General features: G+C 38.3%; 1 protein-coding gene across 3 annotated transcripts in view; it reads left to right on the top strand.

Moving 5' to 3' along the window:
• The window catches only part of Arhgap10 (Rho GTPase activating protein 10), a 298879-nt gene that overhangs the window by 100790 nt on the left and 175102 nt on the right, over nt 1-22987 (top strand). For all 3 annotated transcript variants that reach the window (XM_046459111.2, XM_058583937.1, XM_058583938.1), the window contains exons 5-9: nt 2702-2803; nt 8257-8367; nt 10398-10502; nt 17320-17449; nt 21099-21205. In XM_046459111.2, the coding sequence (XP_046315067.1) occupies nt 2702-2803; nt 8257-8367; nt 10398-10502; nt 17320-17449; nt 21099-21205 (555 nt within the window). The remainder of the gene's footprint in view (nt 1-2701; nt 2804-8256; nt 8368-10397; nt 10503-17319; nt 17450-21098; nt 21206-22987) is intronic.

The raw sequence follows: 22987 nt of genomic DNA, 5'->3' as shown, positions 1-22987 counted from the left end.
ATCTTTTTCAGCTTTGTTTCTAGAAAATTTGGAGGTGGCCTGTGTGGTGGGCTTGTATTCCCACGTGGTGGCTGTTCTGGGAGCCTTCCCTCTGGAGCAGATCTTGGCTTCCATTGCCCTACTTTTTCCTAGTGTTTCTTTTCTAGCCGATTTCATGCCTTATATGATTGCCTGGCCCAGACTCACTTGAGTTTGTAATGTCTGTTTTATAAGAAATATTTTCACATTGTGATTAATTTTATCCTATTTGGAACTTCTTGAATTAGGCTTATCAACTATTTCTTTTTAAGAATTAATATATATATTTATATCTATTATAATTCAGTATTGAAAATACTCCATTCTTTATTGAATGCTGCAAACTACAGCTTCCTTTAAATTTATGATTGTAGCACAAGAAATCAGACAATCATAATGAAAGTAATTCTTTGTAATCATATTCAGAACACATGAAGGAAGAAATAATTCTCAACCTCTTGAGATTTTAGAGCAAAACACAGCAGCATTTGTATAAGACTGTAGTACGTATGAACTCATGTATTTCTATTATAATTGGTGGGGGTAATGTTTCTTGGCCAAATTCTTTATTTAGGAAGCTTGTTATCACTATTTTCTTTTCATTCCCAACTTTACCCAGGACTTAATTTACATGACCAGCTATTGCTGCATGTGCTGGGTGTTTTGTCTGCTAATTCCAATTTTACCTCCTTCCTTTGTCCCTTGCTGTGATGCAGATTGAGTCAGATAAGAGAGTGAAAATGTTTTCTGTATTCCTGGTAAATACGAATGTGTAAAGGATTTGAATCTTTCTTACTATGATGGATGTTTTGTAGTGCTCTTGTGATTAAAAAAGCAGAAGTGTGACTCTCATTTCTGTTTTCTTAAAACCCAAGAAGCTGATGCTTGGAGAATGCTGTGATCCTAGTGCAAGGTCACAGCAAAAAGTGGCCAGATCTCCGCACCGAGACTTGATCTACTCTTCACACTCTAACCTTTTAAGCTAGTGGAGATTTTGAGGTAGCACGCATTTGTAAGAGTTTATTTCCTGTTGATGAAGAGCATAATGACAAGCAGAAAAGAGACTGACTGTAATATATTGATACTTGAGACGTGAAATAAAAAGTTGTAAATTAAAAAAAAACAACAACTAGGGCATAAAGAAGAATGCAGGTCTGTGTTTCAACAAGTGTGACTCATACGAGAGGTTACACCTGCCTATTTCTTGGGTTCTTATCTCACATAGATGGACCATGGATCACCAGGAATGAGTCAGTAGAAAATACTCCCTGATCTATTGAGAAGAAAACTTAGGTTCTGTGATGTCAGATGAGTGGTTGTTTTTTTTTTTTTTTGTTTTGGGTGCAAGTTGATAATTGGACTTGGATTAGAAATGGGAAGAAACTCCCATTCCTGAGACTCTTTTCCATTAATTTAGGGTCTTTAGAAGACTTGGTGAGGATATATTGTGGGAGGTTTGAAAAACAACTTTGTGGTCCTATGTAGTGGGGGGAGATAAATGCAAAGAAGTAGAATTCACAGTATTTATGAGGGAAATCTCATACCAGATATAGACAGACTAGTTCACTGTTTACTTAAGAAAAGAGAAGTTGGAAAACGGACAGGAATGTATCTTCCCAGGAGAGTTTGAAGTTGATGAACACGTTTATTTTTTTGGGGGAAGCATGGAAACTCTGGTTGAACCCGGAGGCATTCTGTCACTAGCCTATACTCCCAGTCCTTTTTATTTTGTATTTTGAGACAGGGTCTTGCTAAATTGCTGAGGGTCTCATTAAGTTGCTGAGGCTGGCCTTGAACTTGTGATCCTTCTGCCTCAGCCCACTGAGCTACTGGGATTATAGGCCTGTGCTTTAGTGCCCAACTTGATAGACACATTTTGATATCATGAGGATGTAATATGTACTCATTGATGCTCAAAAGTGTTTATTAAACACCTCCCAAGTTGGCCAGCAGCTTAAGAGGGGGCATGGTTTGTCTTTTCTGCACTTAAAATTTTGCTTGTTTTCTCAAAGCTTCTATAGCAAAAGAAAAGCAAATACAGGTTCCTGAGAAATGTTTATAATATTAACCAAATTAGCTCAGCACTAGTATGTCAATATTATTTTAGGCTCTTTTGATCTATTGATATATATTCTAGGCAGTGTTAAGAAATCACTGGTAAGGTATGGGAATATGAAAAACATTTCTGACCAGAGGATCTTATTGTTATATCAGCCATTGAGGAAAGAAGATCTTTCCTTGGATGTTTTTTTCCCAACAGTGATCATTGTGATTTTTTAAAAAAATTCTAGAGCCAAACTATTTCATTTGAAATGAATTCCTTTTCTAAGCCAAAATTGAGACCAAGTTTTTTTTTTTTTTTTTTTTTAAAGACTATATGTTCTTCTTCTTATGTATTCTTGTGTTTTCTTTTTGTGAGGGACGAGTGACCGCATTAATTTTTAATAGTGGTAAATGAAGAGTTGAAAAATAGCATAGGCTTCAAAGAAATCAAGTGCATCTCTGATCCTCATGCTGACTTGATTTATAAGCTGTGGCTTGGGTGCTGCAGATGTTTTTTGAATTGCTCCATGTTCCCTGGGACTTTGTTTTATTTTCATATTTTGAGCATCCTAGTGGATTCATGATGTGTATGAATTTTTTTCTGTTTAATCATAATTGTCTTTTTTTTTCTGATTTGTAGGAAGAAAAAAAGAAGTTCGACAAAGAAACAGAAAAGAATTATAGCCTAATTGATAAACATTTGAATCTGTCAGCCAAAAAGAAAGACTCACATTTACAAGAGGTATTCTTTTTTTTTTTCCTGTTACTTTACAGAATTAAAAAAGTGCATATACTTTTAGATGAGCTTTACTTTTGAAAACTTCATCTGGAATTAAGTATTGGGGGGGAAAAACGGGTTTTGCAACAAATTAAGAAGAAATGGTACTTGTGAAACAAGACACAAAATGATGAATATATCTTATCATGATTGAGTAACCGTGGATTCATAGTAGTAAAAATTTTGGGTTCTGTTTTTTCATAGGAGCAATAATTTTAACCAGCCTTACTGTATAACAGATATATTATGTGCAGGGATGGATCTATTAATTGGCTTTCAAGATTTCTTGAATAAATGGATTGAATTTAATAGGCTCATATATAATTTTGCTTTTATATGAAGGTAGTATTAATCTTATTTAATGCCAGAGATTCAGAAGGTTCAGCTTGGTTGAAAGAAATCCTTTTTACTTGTGTTAATATACCTTTTTTTTGGGGGGGGGGGAAGTAGCTTTATGCAAGGAGAAAGGAATTCACATCTCTTTTTTTCTCTCATTGTTTCTAAATTCCCTGCTGTTTTTTTTTTTTCCCTCACTCAAGGCTTGAATAGAAACATGTGTTGTTCATAATGCAGAATGTACACTTTTTTTAGGAAAATGTTTGCAGTTTTATATCCCCACTTGTTTCACATAGTACAACTTCTCCTTTTCTTGTTGGGTTTACACATGTAAGGAATCTGGGTAGAATGTGCCATTGTAACATGTACCTAGTGAAGTTTTATCCAAATAACACTAACAGCATTGATTCTAGGGTGTATTTGAATTTCAGATAGTTGGTTGCAAACAATATGTATGTGGGCACACATGTGGTTGATTGGATATTATCCCCAAGTGACATTTTCTTTTCTCTAATACCTTTGACATTTGGATGGCGCAGAACAGTTTATGAAACAGAAAGGAGCTTTTATACCACTTAATCCTCCCTACAATACCTAAGGTATGGCTCCATTCTCTACTTGTTCCACTTTGTAGAAAACCACACAGAGTTACACATGCTCCCATCTCTAGCCCTCAGTCGATTTTGCAATGACAGCTGTTGCATTTATAGACATGCTGTTAACAGTTTTAACCTTTATTCTTCATTATCTCTATTTCCAAGTATCTGGAAGAGAATTTTTATGCCCCAGGTAAATTTCCATCTCCACTTTCTAATTAGGTATCCAGTTCCAAATGTTGCCCATGAAGAATCATGGGAATCATTCTGGACCCTTTGTCTCACTGCCTACATCCAGTTTGTCAGTTTGTGCCATCTTTAGCGCCAGAACATACAGTGTGGCCACTTCTCAGGACCCCCTCCTATGCAAACCCTCCTGACAGCTACCTGTAGTGGCCCCAGGCCATTCCCTGGGGCCAAGCAAATTCCTTGCTCAGGAACTTTACATTTGGTCTTCCTTTTGCCTTATGATTTTAATTTTTTTGCTGGAAATTGAATCCAGGGCTTCATGCATTCTACCCTCAGAAGGGGCACACTGAACTCCACCCTGGACCCCTGCCCAGGATATTTTCAAACCAGATCCATGCGCTTCAATTCTTCAACTACTCTTCCAAATGCTGTATTCACAGGTTACCTTATTAGGAAATCTGTTCCTGCCTATCCTACTCAGAATGTTTCCCTTACTCTGCCTTTTCCCCTCCATATTCTTTTTCTTTTTTCCTTTTTGGTGCTCGGGATTGAACAGAGGGGAGCTTAACCATCGAGCCTCATCTTCAGTCCTTTGTAATTTTTAAATTTTAAGACAGGGTCTTGCTAAGTTTAGGGCTTCACTAAATTGCTGAGGCTGGCTTTGAACTCGTGATCTTCCTGCCTCAGCCTCCTGAGCTGCTGGGATTACAGGCGCACACCCCTCCATATTCTTAGAGCTGTTTTACCTACTATGTGCTTGTCACATGGCTTCTTCCAAGGAGTGTAAGTTCCTTGATGTCAACAAAATAGTTTTATGCAGCACAAAACCTCTGTGCCTAGAAAAGTATCTGTCAGGGAATAGGGATTTCTATGTATTTATGGCAAGAAAAGTGTGAAGATGTGTGTCCGCTGAGCTAGGGCTTTGGCGATTTTCATCAATCCCAATTTCATCAATCACTAAGTTCCAGATCAGATATTTGAAGAGACTCTGAAGGTGAAGAATTTTACTTTCATGTCAGTTACGTGTACTTTCCTATCTTGTTCTGATTTTTACTAACTTACAGACTCCCACTTGAAACATCCTTTTCTTGAAAGTCTGGAGGTTTTTTAAAGGGAACAAAGTTCGGTTTGAATTTTCATTACTTTTGCCTGCAGCCAAGGTGTTGCTGATCCTCAGTGACTCCAGGTGCTTAAGAGATTAACTGCTGAGAATTGTATTGAACAAAGGCATAGAAACGTGGCTAATTTACTGTCTCCTCTTGTTTCAAATGAGAGTAACAACAAAAAATTGTAGTATACAGAAAGCTGGCTATTTTGGTAATTCTCTTGGATCTGTTTCTTTGGCTTGTGTTTACCTTCTTAGGCAACAGAGCTTCTACCTCCATCAATATCCCTAAATTCTAATTTCTACACTGTAACAAGTGTTAGTTACTTGACAAAATATTTCTTTTGATTTTGAAATTTCTCTTTACCTATCAACAAAATAACATTTCAACATAAATATCACTAGAGAAGTAGCTCCTTTGAATAACTTCATATGTGACTGATCTATCTTATACATTCTGATAGTAGAAATGTCCACAATTCAGATAATCAAATAGAAATTGTGTATTAATTAACAACTAGTGACTTTTGCTAAGTGTAGTATATTACTCACTTTTGTGTTGCTATAAAAATTGCTTGAGCTGGCTTCTTTATTTGCTTATAGTTCTGGAAGTTCAAGAGCATGGTGTGGACATCTGCTTGGCTCTTCACGGGGCCTCAAGTTCGATGGCATCACAGAGTGGGGGGGTGTGTGGAAGACAGATTCAGGGGAGATGCCAGGCTCCCTTATAACCTAATCTCCCAGGAAATAATTCAGTCCCAGGAGACCTGCATTAATTCCCTCCAAGCATAGTACTTCTGTGACCTGATTTCCATTAACTGGGCCTCACCTCTTAAAGACTTTATCACTTCAGTATGGACACCCTAGATGTCACCTTCCAGCAAATCTTTGGGGGACACATTCAAATCATATCCAAATCATGTAGTAAGTAGACTTGGTCAGGGTAAAGGAAATCATTCTGTGCCCCTAGTAGGACTTGGACATCTCTGGCAGTATTGTAAGTCATGGGCTATCTGTGATCCCAGGGATTCTGGCGATATAATTGTGAAGCACATGGCACAACAGTTTTGGATATTCAGAATATTAAACAGGTGATAATAAAAGTTGACCAGAAATGTGAGGGTAATTACAGTAGCAACTACAGCTACAAGAGAATCAGCTCAGACAGGACCAGTCATTTTGGCTCTGGTGTAATAATGAAGCAACCACCCTTATCTCCCCATGTCTTCATTTTGTTAAAGACTCAAGAATTAGTGTTTGCTGGGAGTTGTAGCTATTTATTGCTGATGGCTCACCAATCAAAATCTGATGATCAGGGGCATACAAATAGGACTTTGAGATAGAAACTCTTTTTTAGTTTAGTAACACTTATTGCATTGAAACACTATTTTAATAAAGCATTTGATGAAAAATTTAAGTATTCGACAAATACTTTTATTTTCAAAAGCTTATCCAACTGTCATTGCAAAATATAACAAAATTCATGATTTTCACCATTTTCAAGTGTGCAGTTCAGTGGCATTACATTCCTTCATGTTACATAATTACCACCTCTATCGCCACAGCTTTTTTTTTTTAATCTTCCACAGATGAAACTCGGTACCCATTAAACACAGCCTGCTCCTCCTGCCTTGACAACAAATCGTCTTTATTATTTATTTTTGTGGTACTGGGAATTGAACTCGGGGCTGCTCTATTGCTGAGCTATATCCCCTAGCCCTTCTTATTTTGAGTCATGGTCTCTAAATCACCCAAGCTGGCCTTCAGCTGGCTATCCTCCTGCCTTAGCCTCTGGAGCTGCTGGGATTACAGGCGTGCACCACTATGCTTGGCAAACCATTCTATTTTGTCTTTGTGAATTGCACTTTTTTGGGTATCTCATATATTTGAAATCCTACAGTATTTGTTTTTTTATGTGTGAATTATTTTGCTTGCATAATATCTTTGAGGCTTATCCATGTTGTATCATGTGTCAGAATTTCAGGCTGTTCAATATCTATTCATTCATCTGTCATGGACAGCTTCTATCTTTTGTTTAGTGTAAAGAATGCTGCTATGAATGGTGTACACGTGTCTGAGTTCCTGCTTTCAGTTCTTTTAGGTGTATACCTTAAAGTGGAATTGCTGCATCCCATGGTAATTCTATTTTTAATTTTTTGAGGTGCTTTTGGGATGTTTTCTACAGTGGCTACTTCGTTTTTTATTCCTACCAGTGATGAACAAGAGTTTGTTACTCCATATCTTCCCTACCTCACTTCTTTTCTCCATTTTATAGTAGCTGTCCTGATGGATGTGAGGAGGTCTCTCATTATACTTTCCTGATGATTATTTGAGCCTTTTTTCCTATGCTTGTTAGCCATTTTTTATCTTTTCTGGAGAAATGTCCAGATCAATACTTTTGAAAATCAAGTTAGCAACTTAGGAGAGATACTGCACAGTGCCTTGTTGAGAGTGGTTTATGGGATGAGAATTCCTTTCCTGTTGGTCTCTGTGGAACTGTACTCTTCTCCCAGTTCAGTTAGGCGAGATAAGCTGGCACTGTATATTTTGGAATAGTCTCCTGAACAGCTGGTGTTCCCTGGACTCACAGGGTGATCCGACATGGTGAGGGCTTAGGAGCATGAGCACCCCTAGATGGGCTTCCGACCCTGACCTGCCTTCCAGAGCCAGTTTCTCAGATGTGTCATGGCTGCCAATTCCTCACCTGCTGCTCTCAATCACCTAGTACTGAAGTGACTGGAATTTCCTCAGCCTCCTCTCTCAGGCCAACCTCATTCTTGGAAGATTTGTTCATGGAAATAATGTTGATGTGATTTTTTGAGTTGGCGGCAGTTATGGTTGGGAACGAGTGATTGAAGAAAGCCTAACTGTTGGGCCTCCAGTCCTTGGGGGTCAGCTAGCTATAGCCTACAGGGCGGGGGTGGGGGGACTTTTTCTGAAGAGTCTGAGGGTTACTATTTTAGACTCTTGAGGACCTTGAGGTCTCTGCTGTAGCTGCTCAATGCTATGGTTGTGGCAGGAGAGTAGCTTCAGACTTCACGTTAAACAAACAGTGCTGACTGTTCAGATACAACTTTATTTACAAAAACAGGCAGCATGCCATATCTGGCCTGTGGACTGACGTTTGCCAACTTCTGGTATAGAGTTTCCTTCTCTCTCCAGTTTGACTAACCTCAATTATTTTAACACAGGCAGATCTCCAAGTGGAGCAAAACCGGCAGCACTTTTATGAACTGTCTCTTGAATATGTGTGTAAGCTTCAGGAAATCCAAGAAAGAAAGAAGTTTGAGTTTGTGGAGCCTGTGAGTATTAGAGCAAGTTGTTTGCTATTTTGGTGATACATTTTGGTAATATAATAGTCATATTTTCTCTTAGATCTAACATGGTTCCTAGAGGCTATAGTGTGTAAACATGAAGGCAGACATTATACATGGAAGGATGGACACAGTCACAAAGTCAGGGAATCGCCTCTAAATCAGTGGTCCTCAGCCTCTTTTGTACAGTAACACACATTGAATATTTCTGTTGGCACATGATCTCAAGAAGTATAGTCACGGGCAATTTTGACCATTTTCCTTAGAGCTTCACTCTTTAAAAAAAAAAAAAATCCTTCTGCAAGAATTAATATCAAAATGTGTGTGAAAGTGGCTTTTTGTAGGATCGTCTTTACTCAAGATCATTTTTAAAGTAACTTTACCCATTCAAACTCTGTCTATTTAACAATTGAATGGTTATTTTTTTCATCATGATTTCTAACATGGTTAAAAATTTCTCACCATGGTTAAAGCAACCTGTGTTGAGAACCTGAAGGTGGAACATTTGAAATTTTGTGAGTGAAACTAGCATTTCTTTTTGTGGGGAGTATCAGAGATTGAACTTGGGGGCAATCGACCACTGAGCCACATCCCTGGCCCTATTTTGTATTTTATTTAAAGACTGCCTCACTGAGTTGCTTAGGGCCTCACTGTTGCTGAGGCTGGGGCTTTGAACTCACAATCCTCCTGCCTCAGCCTCTGGAGCTGCTGGGTTTACAGGTGTGAGCCATTGCACCCAGGGAGTGAATCTAGCATTTTGTTTCAAGAAACACTTGATTTTTGTTATCACAAAAATGTTTTTCTAATAGCTTTAGTTATTTTTATGTTCAAATACATGTATATAAATGTATGTTTCTTAATTACAATGTCAAGAATATTTCATACTGAGAGTTTTAGCAAAAACAAACTGAGAAACATTGGAAGTCATTCTCTATATTTATTTTAATCGTAATGGTCTTTTTGTATTACACAACTTTGAGTTCCAGTTCAATACTATTACAGTTTACCCAATACATTCATGGTTTTGAGAAACAAAAGAACTATTAAGTACTGATTGATTAAAAACTTGTTGGAATAATAAAAATAACCTAAATTAAACAACTAGAGAAAAATTAAACCTCATTAAAGCTTTCCTTTTATATGAAATAATAATGGCCTACATTTATTGGGCACTTACAGTGCTCACTCTTAGTTCAAGTCATTGTTCTAAGTACTGTATTGTGTTCACTTCATTCCATGCAGTAACTCCAAGATATTTTTGTTATCCCACTTAACAAATAAGGAAATTGAAGCAGAGAAAGTTTCCATAATTTGCCCATGGTCATTATAACAAGGGATTGCTTAGGGATTGACTGTGGATGGCCATTTGATGTTAAAGCCCCAAATTTCTGTTCTAATCTAGCTGTTTGGAAGAAAATTAATCTCAAAATTTCTTTAACTCTCCCCCCCAAATCTCCTCTTCTCCCTTTCGATGCATTTAGACGTGGGGCAGAAGCAGCTGCCCTCTAATTAAGAGGGGCAGGTTAGGAGTTGGTAGAAAACGTTAGGGCTTAATTACTGCCCTGCTTCTGCCCTGGGCAAGTCACTGAACATCCCTGTCAACAAAACTGGGGTTGCAGTGCCTGGGATGGATGCCAGTAGAGACTGGAGCTCTGCTCTCTGATTCCATGATTTTACTCTTACAGATGAGTTGAACTACAGAGTTTAGGTTTCAATTACAAGTGAATATTGGGATTCTCTTGACGGATGAGGATAAGTGGATGACTTAGAATTTTATGAGGCTTGCTATAAAAAATAGTCTTGTGGCACTGAGATTTAAGAAAATGTTTCTTCTTTATAGAAATAAAGACCAATTAATAACGTGTACTTTGATGTCTTTGACTTCTCCTGACTTCCTTACAATAACATCAGTGGGGTGCAGTGAGAGGAGAGGGAAGCACTTGACAGTGTATGTGATTCTTCAGTGTATGTGAGGGATTTTCCCCCCTGCTAATGTCCCCTTTTCTCCTTTGTCTTAGATGCTGTCATTTTTTCAGGGAATGTTTACTTTCTATCATCAGGGCCATGAACTTGCCAAAGACTTCAATCACTACAAAATGGAACTACAGATCAACATTCAGAATGTAAGGAAACAAAACTTTCTGGTGTAAGAAAGTGTATTTTTTTTTTCATGTGTTTCCTATGGGAAAAGTCTTATTAAACTAAGATCAGGCTGCTGGGTGGGTACTGAGAAAGTGGGGGTCTGATGCCACCTAGTGGTCAGCTTTTCAAGTAACTAACTGCTCTTCAGTTAATTGAGCCTCAGGAAATTCTGCCACCTGGTGGTTCTTCCTGAACTTTCTGGAACAGTTTTAAAAATGAGTTTTGTTATGTTAACTGAGTCACTGTGCATGAAACTGCTAACAGACCCTGCCACTTTAGTTAAAGGCTTTAAAATGATAATGAATTGAATTTCTCCTCTGTTAACCAAACTTCATGACTTTATTCTTAGACAGGTTTAGGTTTCCAGTGGAAGTTCTTCCCTGCATTTTAGGCATGTTCACTAGTGTGCAGTTGTACACAATTGCTATCAGTCTGCATTGTTTTTCTTTGGAAATCAGATGCTTTTTGGCAGATCTTGAATAAGGCGATTTTAGAGAATGTATTTACTAAACAGTACAGTGTATGTGATTTTAAGTGGCAGAAGTTTTTTTTCTCTCAACATTTTAGTTGATCCTCGATGTGTCCTCATGGAAAAGCTAGTCAGGGTATGTTTAACAAATATTGAAGCCTTGTTAGAGATTTAGTGTTATACAGCTTTGGGCCAAAATCATAGCATACACTGAAAGATATAAAATAGATACAGTCAGTTTTGAGGCATTAACTGCTTGTGCTTTTATTTATTGCACGAGTAGAATTGAGAATAAAACCTCCCCCCATTTTTTTATACAATTCTCCATATTTGGCAATATAGATGATAAAATCTTATTTTTATAATTGATAATGTCAGTTTTGTTACTGAGCGGCACCAATACCAGCCCAGGGAATGGGGTAGGTTATAATCTTTGCTGCTCCAGAAATATTCGGAGTCCATTTGGTAGGACGATAGGTTTTATTTAAAGCCAGCTTTGAAGGAAGATCTGTTTCAAAGGTTTCTTCTTGGAAATCTCTGCAGGTGAAATAAGCTTTTTAAACAAGAGACAACAGAGAGAACTCGCAATGTATAGATTTAGTTAGCCTGTGTTAGGCCTGTGGAGGAAGCTGTCTCCCTTTGTAGCTTTCTTAGGGCCTGTGGGGGGCCTTAGGGGGGCCACTGCAGAGTAGCAGGGGAAGCTCCTCAGCTTCTGGTCTCTGCAGGAGCAACTTGCTCTTTATTTCAGTGGAGGACCCCCAAATTAAGTTTGTTTTTAGTTTCCATTCATAGATTGTTTGGCGACTTAGCTGGGTCAAAATTATTAGAATCCTTGTAGATATTTTTCTGTTGCCGTGTTCCCAAGATCAGTGAAAAGAGTTATAAAATATGGATATTACTATAATGTAACAATTTAAAAATATAATTCCAAATCTATATAGATTAGTTATACTCACCTCAAAATCATTCTGTAACATGTTTACTCTAAAGAATAGTAAACTGCAGAACACAGTTTTATAAAGATGTTAGTTTAAAAGATTAGATTATTACCATTATTTTTAAAGTCAGAATATAAATGCATCTTGTTTTTACATTTTTAAATTTATTCTCTTTAGATATACATGACAGAGTGTACTTTGACATACTATACATACATGGAGTACAACTTCCCATTAGAAGATTAGATTATGATTCTGATATCATACCCCCTCCCTGCTCCACCTTCCACCAACTGGGGATGTAACTTGTTGAAATTGGCTTTTCTATCTGGGCCTCATCTGTCAAGTTCAGGGATGACCTGGAGAACTTTCAGACAGGACCGTATATAGAATTTGTGGGGCACATGTAAAGTGAAAAAAATTGAGCTCCTTATTAAAAAAGGATGAAGAAGTTTCAAGACAGAGACAGCAAAACATTAAGCCTGGCATGAGACTTTCTGAGCACAGCCCTGTGTGGCTGTACAACCTACCTCCCTGGGAAGCCAGCTCTGCTCCAAGCCCTGAGGTGACATGTTAGGGACATATCAGCCTCCAGGGGCCTTCAGTGAAGCTATCTTGCTTATGCATGAAAGTATGTTCGTAATGTATCTATAGGGAATAGGGGATCTAGTTACTTTACATGCACCAGAATAATTTGAGAGAGATTAAATATGTCTATGGGATTGAACCATACTCAGTCATGAGAACGTATAAGCAAAACTTGAAGTCCTGCTATCGTTTGAAAATGATATTACTATCAGAAAATGACCTGGTTAATATCCTTAGTATATAAGACCTTACACCTTTGGCAATTACGTTCATTTTCTGTAGAGAAATGGGCAGACAACAATTTACTGAAAAATAAAGTACAAAAACTAAAACAAAAAAACCTTTTAAAAAAAGTTTAAATGTATGAATTGTCATCAGTGAACTTCCTAAATCTTTACTGTTTTCTAAATACTCCTCTCTCGGTTTTATTCTGGATGTTTCTGAGGTGACTCGTGTAGTTCTCTCATGTAGAAGCTATTCTTTCTCTTGAACTTGCCTTCAGTATTGGGAATGCCTGATCTAGGCGTCTTTCTCCTTCCCTCCCTCTCTGTCTTGCTGGGGTTGAACCCAGGTCCTGTGCATGCTAAGCACTGGCTCTACCAGTGAGCTACACCCAGTCCTAGGAGGTAGGCTTTAATTTTTTTTTTTTTTTTTTTTCTATTTAAGAGACAGAGTTTTGCCAAATCTCCCAGGCTGACTAGGAACTCCTGGGCTCAAGTGATTCTCCTGCCTCAGCCTCCTGAGTGGCTGGGGCAGTATGCACACACCACCACTGCCCCTGGCTTTTCAGTTTTGCTCTTAGCTAATTCTCTTCCCTTCAGAAATCCTTCATCTTTGAAACATGTCATTCATTCTGTGCTATCTGTTCCACCTCAATGGTGCTATCATTTACTTATTTCTTGGCTCTTCATCTTTTTCCTTGATGATATCAGCTTTTAGTATAATAAAGAGAAAATGCTGGTTATATAAAACTACATGTTACTGGAAGAAAATCCTAGTGTGTGTGTGGGGGGGTGTGTGTTTAATGTGACAATGAAATATCCTGAAATTTTAAAACTAAATATTACAATTAACTCTGTTTTAACTTGGGTACTTTTAGTCAGTGTTTTGTTATTCTAGTAAATTAAGTAGCAAAACCTACTGTATGATCAGAAAAAAGCTGAACTTTATTTTTTTAAAAGAACAATGTATTTTTCCCCTTATCTGGTTACACCTTTTTCTATTCAAAGATGGTTACACTTTTTTGAGGGACTCTGTCTTCATCCATTTTCTGTAATCTTGAGTAATAAATGGAAAGCAAGAAAGTAGCAAGATGGCTTTTAGAAAATAGATTTCAGAAGAATGGAAATTGCAACCAAATTAAAGGATATTTTATAAAAGTAACTGAACTTTTGTGATTCTTATTCCCAGAAGACTATGGGGTAAGGAAGACTAGAATTCTTTGTAAGGAATAACAGAAATTTTAGGATTCATTGAAAATCTCTAAAAGTCTAACAGATACTAATAATGGCTAAGTAGTGTCTAACAGTATGAGAAAATATTTTCCTTTGTTAGAAAATCAATATTGATTCCCCCCAGTGGCTTAATTATAATAAAACAATAGTAAAATAGTACTGCCTAAATTAATTTTGTTACTGTGTGCTGATGGATTGCCCTAAGTGACTTAATTTGAACTATGCACGTGTAGTCTTCATAAAAGCACATGTTGTAGATTTTTATTTCCTTCTAATTTGAAGGATAAAGAAAAGGAGCCAAAGGAAAAATCCCTTCTCAAACTATCCTGCCCACTGGACAGGGCAAGCACTGGACTTGAGCACACTGTGCTGGGTCCACAGTTTCAGGCTCTGCATGGTGGAAGAAGATGGGTCGGACCTGGTGTATCCGGGATCAGTAAAAACGGGATTTGAGAAACATTCTGATACAACTTTCTGGTTCCGCTGGAGCTTAACAGCCTATGTGTAACACAGGAGTCCCATTTATCAGAAGAACTCAGATTTGGGCACTGCTAGTACACTCACTCCCGTTTCTCACTGATCCTAATCAGAGCCTGTCTGGTTTTCTGTGTAAGGTGTCTTAAGGTCTTTAGACCCGATGGGCTGTTTGCCCAGGATTTGCCACTCCACTGCTGTCTCCTGTCTCCTCCCTGTGCATAAAGCACTTGCAGGGATGATGTAGAACTTGAGAGTGTGTGTGTTTGGGAAGGTTACTTGAGTAGGGCTTTGTAGGGCTGCTCCTGGTGTGGAACAGGGTTTCATGAAATCCTCTTGATGTTTTGAATCACACTCTGCCATCTTTTGCCCCATGAATGAAGTCATGGGGCCAGGAAGGGAAGGCTTCAATGAAAAATGGCGATCTGTACATGGAACCGTTGCCTGTACCCTAAAGTCTTATTTCTGTGTACAACTTGGTGTGCACAGCTCTTCCTTCTCCTTTTCCATTTCTCCTAAGCGTGGTGCCTCATTTGACCCATCAGTTTTCCAGGTGTGGTCAAATGTGTCTTGATTCCACCTTGGCCCCCAGATGCAACCCCCTTATGGCCAGATGGGCGCTATCATAAAAGGCTTAATTTATAAGGCTTCTTTCAAGGCTGGTTAGTTTTAAAATGTTTGCTGAAACATGGAAGGAAAGGACGTTGGCAGTGGTGTGGTTGTGACATTGGATGGAGCTAGGCTGCAACCTGCCTCTCCGGTCATTCGGGTTAAAGCACCATAAAGTGTGTCTGGTAGTGTGAAGTACTCAAATGTGAACTGTTGTGACATTCATAGCCTAATATTAGAAGGCATCTTCATAAGTACCTAGAATTAGAAATCGGGAATTGTTAAGTTCTAGCTATTCTATTGATTTTGTCCAAACCAAAAAAAAAAAAAAAATGTGATTTTTCACACCAATTTATAATTTACCTAAATAAACATGGTCTATTAAGTAAATAGCTAAAATGAACATTTTTTTTTTTTTTGTGAGACACAGGCCCTGAGGAATTAGGGCAGGGAGGTGGAGGCCTGGCATGGTGGCATTTGCAGCAGGGAATTGTGGCAGAGGATGTAGATGTAGTATGTAGAAGGTAGCCAGAGTGTTTGGGAGCTTGCTTTCCTTCTGCTGATAGGTTAATTGAACAAACTGAGCAGATAGATTGAGAGACCTGGCTGTCAGTATCCTCAGTGTTTGAGAAGAAATTTATAAATACGGAAAGGGATGGACCAGAAAAAATCTTGAATCATTAGAGTAGAATTAGATTTATTGGGAGGAAGTCATGGGTTTGGCACACATAGATGTGGAAGTACTGATCTGTGTTTGTGTAAGTGTATATATGTGTAGGGGTATCGCCCAGGTCTGTCTCCTGGGAAGATTTATCAACGTTAGCCCCATAGCTGTGGGCACGCTGTGTCCAGATCTTGTTTTCTGAATACTGCCTCTCACTGAAACGAACAAGACTTCTGGAGAAATGACTGATTCTAGGAGAAGGAAAACATAAACTTCTGATATGTCAGAAGATGGTAGCCAGATTGAAGGAGTTTCTGCTGGACAAATTTAGGTCAATTTGAGCATTGACATGAGTGGGTCAGAGAACGAGAATGAATGTGTGTGGATTTGTGTATATGCATATTTAATATACACACATGTGATTTTCACCCCAATTTATAATTTGCCTAATTGTGCATACGAATATTTAATATACACATGAGAAGAAATGAAGGTTGGAAGGAATCTCAGCAAAACAAGGAGGGAGGAAAGTAGAACCAGAGCGATCAGAATAAAGGTGGGACAGGAGTCCCTGGAGATGAGCGATGGGAAGGAGAGGGAGTGGATGCAACACATGAGTACTTTGATGAAGTACCCAAAAAGATTTATTTTTTGAGGCTTGCTTTGTGTTTACAATCAATCTCTGAAGTTAGGTTTTTTTTTTTTTAATCTATTAATCAGACTCCCCACCCCTCTAGGAAAAAAGGTACGATTCTACCATTTTTCCACTCTGAAGACCTTTGGTGACCCTTTTCATTGCAGGGAGGAGAGAGAAGAAATTTCAATAATAATTTTCTATCTCGGCTCCTCCACAGTTTCACATCAGCAGTTTTTCAGTATTAATACAATTATTTTCGAGTCTGGATGAAAGAAATGTCCAGAAACCCGGTGGTGCTGACGCATCACAATTTCCTTGGTAATTTTGTCACTTCACCTTCCATATTCGTTCTCCACATAGTTGCCTGACAGACATTGGCATGCTGAGTCTCTTGGGTTTCGGAAATGTGATTTGTCCCTTCAGATATCAGAGACGTTATTTGTAGGTGAGATTCCCCCCACTTCAGTGAAGAAACGTCATTTTCAAGTGCAATTACCACAACCTGGAAAAATTTACTCTTGTGTTTATAAACTTGCAAAAAGGAATTAAGATGTCCAGCTTCCTAGTGCTCAGATTGCTAGGATAATTGTAACAATCTGAGTCATGTTGGTTGTTGCAAAAATCTTACTTCCCAAGTAGAAATACTAGGATCTATTGTTTTTTAAAATCTAAGATTTAATAATAACATGAGAACTAAAAGCAGGAGATTTTATGTTGGACAGTGAAATTATTTATGGTGTTAGAAAGTTTCAAAGTGCATATTCTTTGGTTATTGTGGCTTGTGCTTCTCTGTTGGCTGTTTGACCACCGTTCTCCCCCCCCCCCCCCCTTTGAACGAAGAATTGGGATATTTTGACAAATACAAAAAAGGAATTCTACAAATTTGATTATGGTTATTCAGAGACTTTAAAATTCATGCAGAAAAACCTCATGAGAAATTTAAATTTATCTTTTGTCCATTTCAGACACGGAACCGGTTTGAAGGAACAAGGTCCGAAGTGGAAGAACTTATGAACAAAATTAGACAAAATCCCAAGGACCACAAACGAGCAAGTCAGTTTACAGAAGAAGGCTACCTGTATGTACAGGAAAAAAGTAAGAGGCCCTCAGACCCTGACTGACTGGTTGGGGTTGATTAAAAATCCAATTGCAGTTGGTCCTCTGTGGATTTCCAACTGCAAATTGGATGTACTTGAAAAACACAAAAACAGACCCTTGCATTTGTACTGAACATGTACATAGTTTTTTATATCATTCTTTCCTGAACTACACAGTATAACAACCATTTATTTAGCATTTGTGTTGTAAGAGTATCATAAGTATTCTAGGGAGGACTTACTGTATATGGGAGGATATGCATAGGTTCTATGCAGATAACATGCCATTTGATATAAGGGACTGACTTGAGCATCCCAGGGTTTTGGTATTGATTGGGGGGACATTGGAGATTCTGGAACCAAGACCCCACAGACTCTATTTAAAACTATTATAATTACTGTGGCATTTGGGGAAATTATTTCTTTCTTTGCCCCCGCTCCTGTCCTGAGAGGCATATTTTGTTTGGGAAAAATACTTCATACATACATACATACATACATACATACCCTCCCCTTCCCCTCAACGTTGCCTCTCCCCATGTTAAGGTCCAGATGAGTATCTTTCTCTTCTTTCTTCAAACCATTTCTACCCACACCATCTCAGATACTTTATTCTTACTAAAGTTATGAAGACTGCAAATGGTTATTATAAAAAATATTCCCATGTGGCACCCACATTTATTTTACAGGGTTTTTAAAGTCTTGGTGCTTTTTCTAGTTCATTTTGTGTTGCTCTAACAAAACACAAGAGGCTGGATAGTTTATAAAGGTTTATTTGATTTAAGATTCTGGTGGCTGAAAAGTTGCATCATAAGATGGTAAAAAACAGAAAGGCAAATGGCCACATGCAGAAGATTGCCAAGAGCCCAGACTGACCTCACTTTATAACCTACTTCTGTGAGAACTAACCTGGTCCTACATCAATCCCTCTCATGGACGGAGCCTTATGACCTAATCATCCTTAGAGGCCTATCATCTCATTATGGTTGCTTTGGGGACCAAGTTTCCTGCACAGAAATCTTTGGGGGACAAACCATATCCAAACCATAGCAATTGCTGTTTTTGTGAATATGCAGCACCTTTGGTGGTGATGTTTGGAAAATTAAATAAGTCAAATCTCTTTCAAGCTTTAAAAATTTAGTGTCTCTTTAAACAGTTAAGCTCTTCAAGTTCGATTCTTCTGTGATGGAACCCTGTTGCTAGTTAGTAGAAAGGATGAGAATATGAAATGTGTCTACATTGACTGTTTTCCTCCCTTCTCATCCTTACCTGTACTTACAGGGATTTGATTTTCATTTGTTAAGTGTGCCTGATTCACAGGACTTTGAAACTGACCAGTTTGGTAGTGGATAGTACTTGGGCAACAGGTTATATGCCCTCTATGCTTGGAATTGAAGTTAATGGTCTAGGTCATCAGGAGATTGTGATGCTTTTTCCATTTGCCCTTGTTTAATCTGAAATGCCACAGTCTTCACTTCTCATCTCAATTCCAGTTTTTAAAATTGAATTTGAAATAACTAAATTAAAATCCAGGATAGAGTCACGAGAATGTTAGAATTCTTATATGTACGATATGCCCGAGTGAAAATCACAGGGAACTTGAGACATGCATAACTTACTAAACTTACTTTGAGAGAAATTGAGCTCAAATTAGACGGGAAGAAAACCAACAAAAACTATAGTGGCTAAATTCTAATTTACTGTAGCCCAGGCACTGTGTTTAACTCTGTATATGCTGTGTTCATTTAATTCATAAAACAATGCTATGAGGCGTTATTACCCTCTTTATCAATGAGTAATGGAGGCAGAGGTCACAGTGTTCCCCAGATCACAGGGCTAGTAAGTGCTGGATTGAGAGTCTGAGACGGATGTCCAAGTTGCCACTCAGGTGGGCGAGAGCCTCATTGGCCACCATGCTCAGAGCCTGCTGAGTAGGATCTGGTGGGGGTAAGGAGGGCATGGTGGCTTAATTAGAGGGAAGACCTTGAGATTGGGTGCAGAGACTCTGATCTGAGATTTGGCCTTGTTGTTTCTTAGGCATTTGCTTGAAGCTTAAGTGTCTGTATATTAAAGAGACAAGAATATAATCATTTCTTCTTTGAGATTTTTTTAAAAAAATTAACTCTCCAAGCAATATCTCCAAAAACACAAACACTGGTTATTTATGACACAAACCCCAGTAGTTCTCAAATTGAGATCTTTGGACCAATAACCATCTGACATGAAATTATTTTTATTGTCTGGTAAACCCTTTCAACTGCCTCATCCCACCAAGATACCATAATTAGGTTTCTCTAGAGTTGAATGTATTCCTTTTATTTTTTAATATATTTTTCTTAGTTGTGTGTGGACACAATATCTTTATTTTATGGGGTGTTGAGGATCGAACCCAGTGCCTCACTCCTACTAGGCGAGAGCTGTCACTGAACCATGACCCCAGCCTGGACGCATTCCTTTTAAATGAGCCTTCTTTTTTTTTAAGCCTCCTCAGTTTTTTTTTTTTTTAATTTTCAAGTATAGGTTTATTTGTGTAGGAAATTATGGTGTTTGAATGTTTTTTTTCTTTTTTTAGAGTCCTTACTTGGTAAATTGTCAACTTCTGTTGGTCCTAAGCTTTGATTTATGATAACTGGATTTTTTGTTGTTGCTGCTGCTGGGAATTTAACCCAGAGCCTTGTGCATACTAAGCACATACTCTACCCCGGGCTGCACCCTCCAGCCCTGATAACTAGACTTTTATTGGCATGTGCTGTTTCAGATACTGGGTACTCCTGACAAAGACACAGTGAGGAGGAGCTCTAATGGTGGGAATACTGACTTAAAAGAGTTAAGGGGATTTTGAAAATGTTCTGGTGCATGTATGGTCTGCTTACCCCTGTCACATCTTAATTTTTTTTTGTTTAAGAAAGCTAGCAGCAGGTTTATTGTAAAAGCAATAGAGATAGACTTCTCCAAAGAGAAGGAGCACTAGAGCTGGGAATCCCTTAAATTCCTTACTCTTCATTTCTATATTTCACTCCACACCCGCCCTCCTCAAAGCTGGGGATCAGTTCCAGGTCCTCAAACATACTAAGGAAGCTCTGTACCTCCGAACTCCACCCCAGCCATGCATATTTCACTTCCAATGCCTCGATTGTCCCATTATCCAAGGCAGCAGTTGCCAGGGTGCTTGCTGTTAGTGGGTTTAGAGCACTAGATGGATTTCTAGACTGGGTGTTTTTTCCTCAGCACTGTAATTCTACAATTCTGTCATTTTGAGGAGCAAGAATCCAAACCTAAACCATTCCAGACATCACATGGAACTCTTGTGAGCTCCTAATACCTACAACACTCAAAATAGAGCTTCAAATGAAGAGATTTTTCAGTTGTGAGATAACTGTTTTTTTCTACCACACTGTTTAAAAAGTATGTTTTTAAATCACTTGTGTTTTTGCAGAAAATGACTTATAATCTTGTCTCCAAGGACCTCTTTGGGCCCTTTTATTTTCCCTAGTTTTCTCCTTTTATTAGAAACCAGTGTTGTTGATGATTCGTTTTATTGAACTGTACTGGATGCTATTTATTGTGATCTTCTTAGTAATGGGCTTAGAGTTATACATATCTGCTTATTTATGAAGAAAAAAAATGAAGTTATGTTTTTGTTGAAGGGCCTGCTCCATTTGGTTCCAGTTGGGTCAAACACTACTGCATGTATCGGAAAGCAGCCAAGAAGTTCAACATGATCCCATTCGAGCACAGATCTGGGGGGAAGCTTGTAAGTATTTGGATTTACTTTGTTCTATGTGAAAGAGATTCTTTGTAGGGGAGGGTGTCACTTTAATGGTTTTTATTCACTACAGGTAAATGAATTTTATTTTGTTTTTAGGATTAAAATCTGTTTTCTATTGTTTCCAAATAGGCCCCAAAAGAGAACAGTTATGTTTTTGGAATTGCATTCATGGGTCTTTGCACTCAGAATTAACAAACAAATAAACAAACCCAGTTGATTCCTTTTATGTCACTGGTTTTATAAAGTAAACACAGTAAGCTTCTGTGACTGAATGGTCCCCTAGTGTTTTCACAGCAGGTCTGATTTGCACACTTATGGTATGTTCAGAGCCTGAACCACTGTAGAGGTTTCTATAAGGAATTTTACTCATTTTCTATAAGGGGTTACGACTGAGTGTTGGCTTTGACTGAGTTTTCTGTTGAAGTGAATTCATACAGAGTTCTCATTTAGGTATTTCTCATTCAGCTAACTACTCCTCCCAAAGAAGTAAACAGTAAAGAAAAGCACAACAGTAAGAACAGAGTAAGCAGACCTCAGGCATTGCTATGCGGGAAAGGTGATTTCTGTGTTTTAAACAGAAGGTACAGCTTAAAACATTAACCTGTGCTCTGGAAACAAAGCTCTTCTCCCTCATAGTGAACATGATTGGCTGCACATTTTAAGCAATTCACTGCTTACTGGGTAGATGGGTGTGGTTAGGTGAACACAGAATGAACCCAAGCTGACTTCTGTTTAAATATACTTTGCTTCTGCCTGAAAAAAGTGTAAGACAGGTTGTAATAAAAACATGACATAGTAATGAATTAGACACGGCAGTGCTGGGTCCTGCAGTGGAGAGGACACAAGGATGTCACTCTGGGAAGCAGATGGGGTGATGACTGAGCATTGGCTTTGACTGAGTTTTATGTTGAAGTGAATTCAAGTCTTAAGGCACTTGTGCTTTGTGGCATATTTCTGTTTTACCCTCATAATAAGAATAATAAGTATATTTTAGAATTTGATGTTTTAAATATTGTATGTTTGAATGTTTTAAAAAAATTCTAGATCCTCATTCTATAAAGTGTTCTAGAAGTGTGTACTCAGGCTTCTATGGTTTTTCTTTACTTAGTACCTGCATTGCTTTTGTCTCCCATTTTTCATCTTTTATCTCATGTTCTTAGAAGAGGTGGTTGTCATGGGTTGTATGTGAGGTGTCCCCCAAAGCTCATGTGTGAGACAATGCAAGAAGGTTCAGAGGAGAAATGATTGGTGGGTTATAAGATTCTTAACCCAATCAGTGAATTAATGCCCTGATACGGGTTAACTGAGTGGTAACTGAAGTGATAGGGGGTGGCTGGAGGGGGTGGGACTGTTTGGAGTATACATTTTGCATCTAGAAAGTAGAAATGCTCTCTTTCTGCTTCCTGATCACCATGCCAACAGCTTCCCTCTGCCACACACTCCACCGTGATGTTCAGGCTCATCTTGAGCCTCAAGAAATAGAACCAGCCTTTTATGGACTAAGACCTCTGAATTCATGAGCCCTCAAATAAACTCTTCTTCCTCTACAGTTGTGCTGATCAGGTCCTTGAGTCACAGTAGCAAAAAAGCTGAATTAAACAGTGATTAGTGAAATATATAGTGCATTATAGTAAAGAAAGAAAAAAATAAGGAAAGATGAGCTCAGTGACTGCCTTAGGAAACAACTGCGTAGACTGAGTGGTTCAGCTTTCCATGGTCATTATATTTGATGTAAGGCCCTTGATGTACTTTTGGGTTGCTCCATGT

The sequence above is a fragment of the Marmota monax genome, unplaced genomic scaffold (assembly GCF_021218885.2).
Source record: "Marmota monax isolate L192 unplaced genomic scaffold, Marmota_monax_Labrador192_F-V1.1 WCK01_AAM20220418_F8-fsc00002, whole genome shotgun sequence".
Classification (NCBI taxonomy): domain Eukaryota; kingdom Metazoa; phylum Chordata; class Mammalia; order Rodentia; family Sciuridae; genus Marmota; species Marmota monax.
This window is presented reverse-complemented; position numbering and strand designations above follow the sequence as displayed.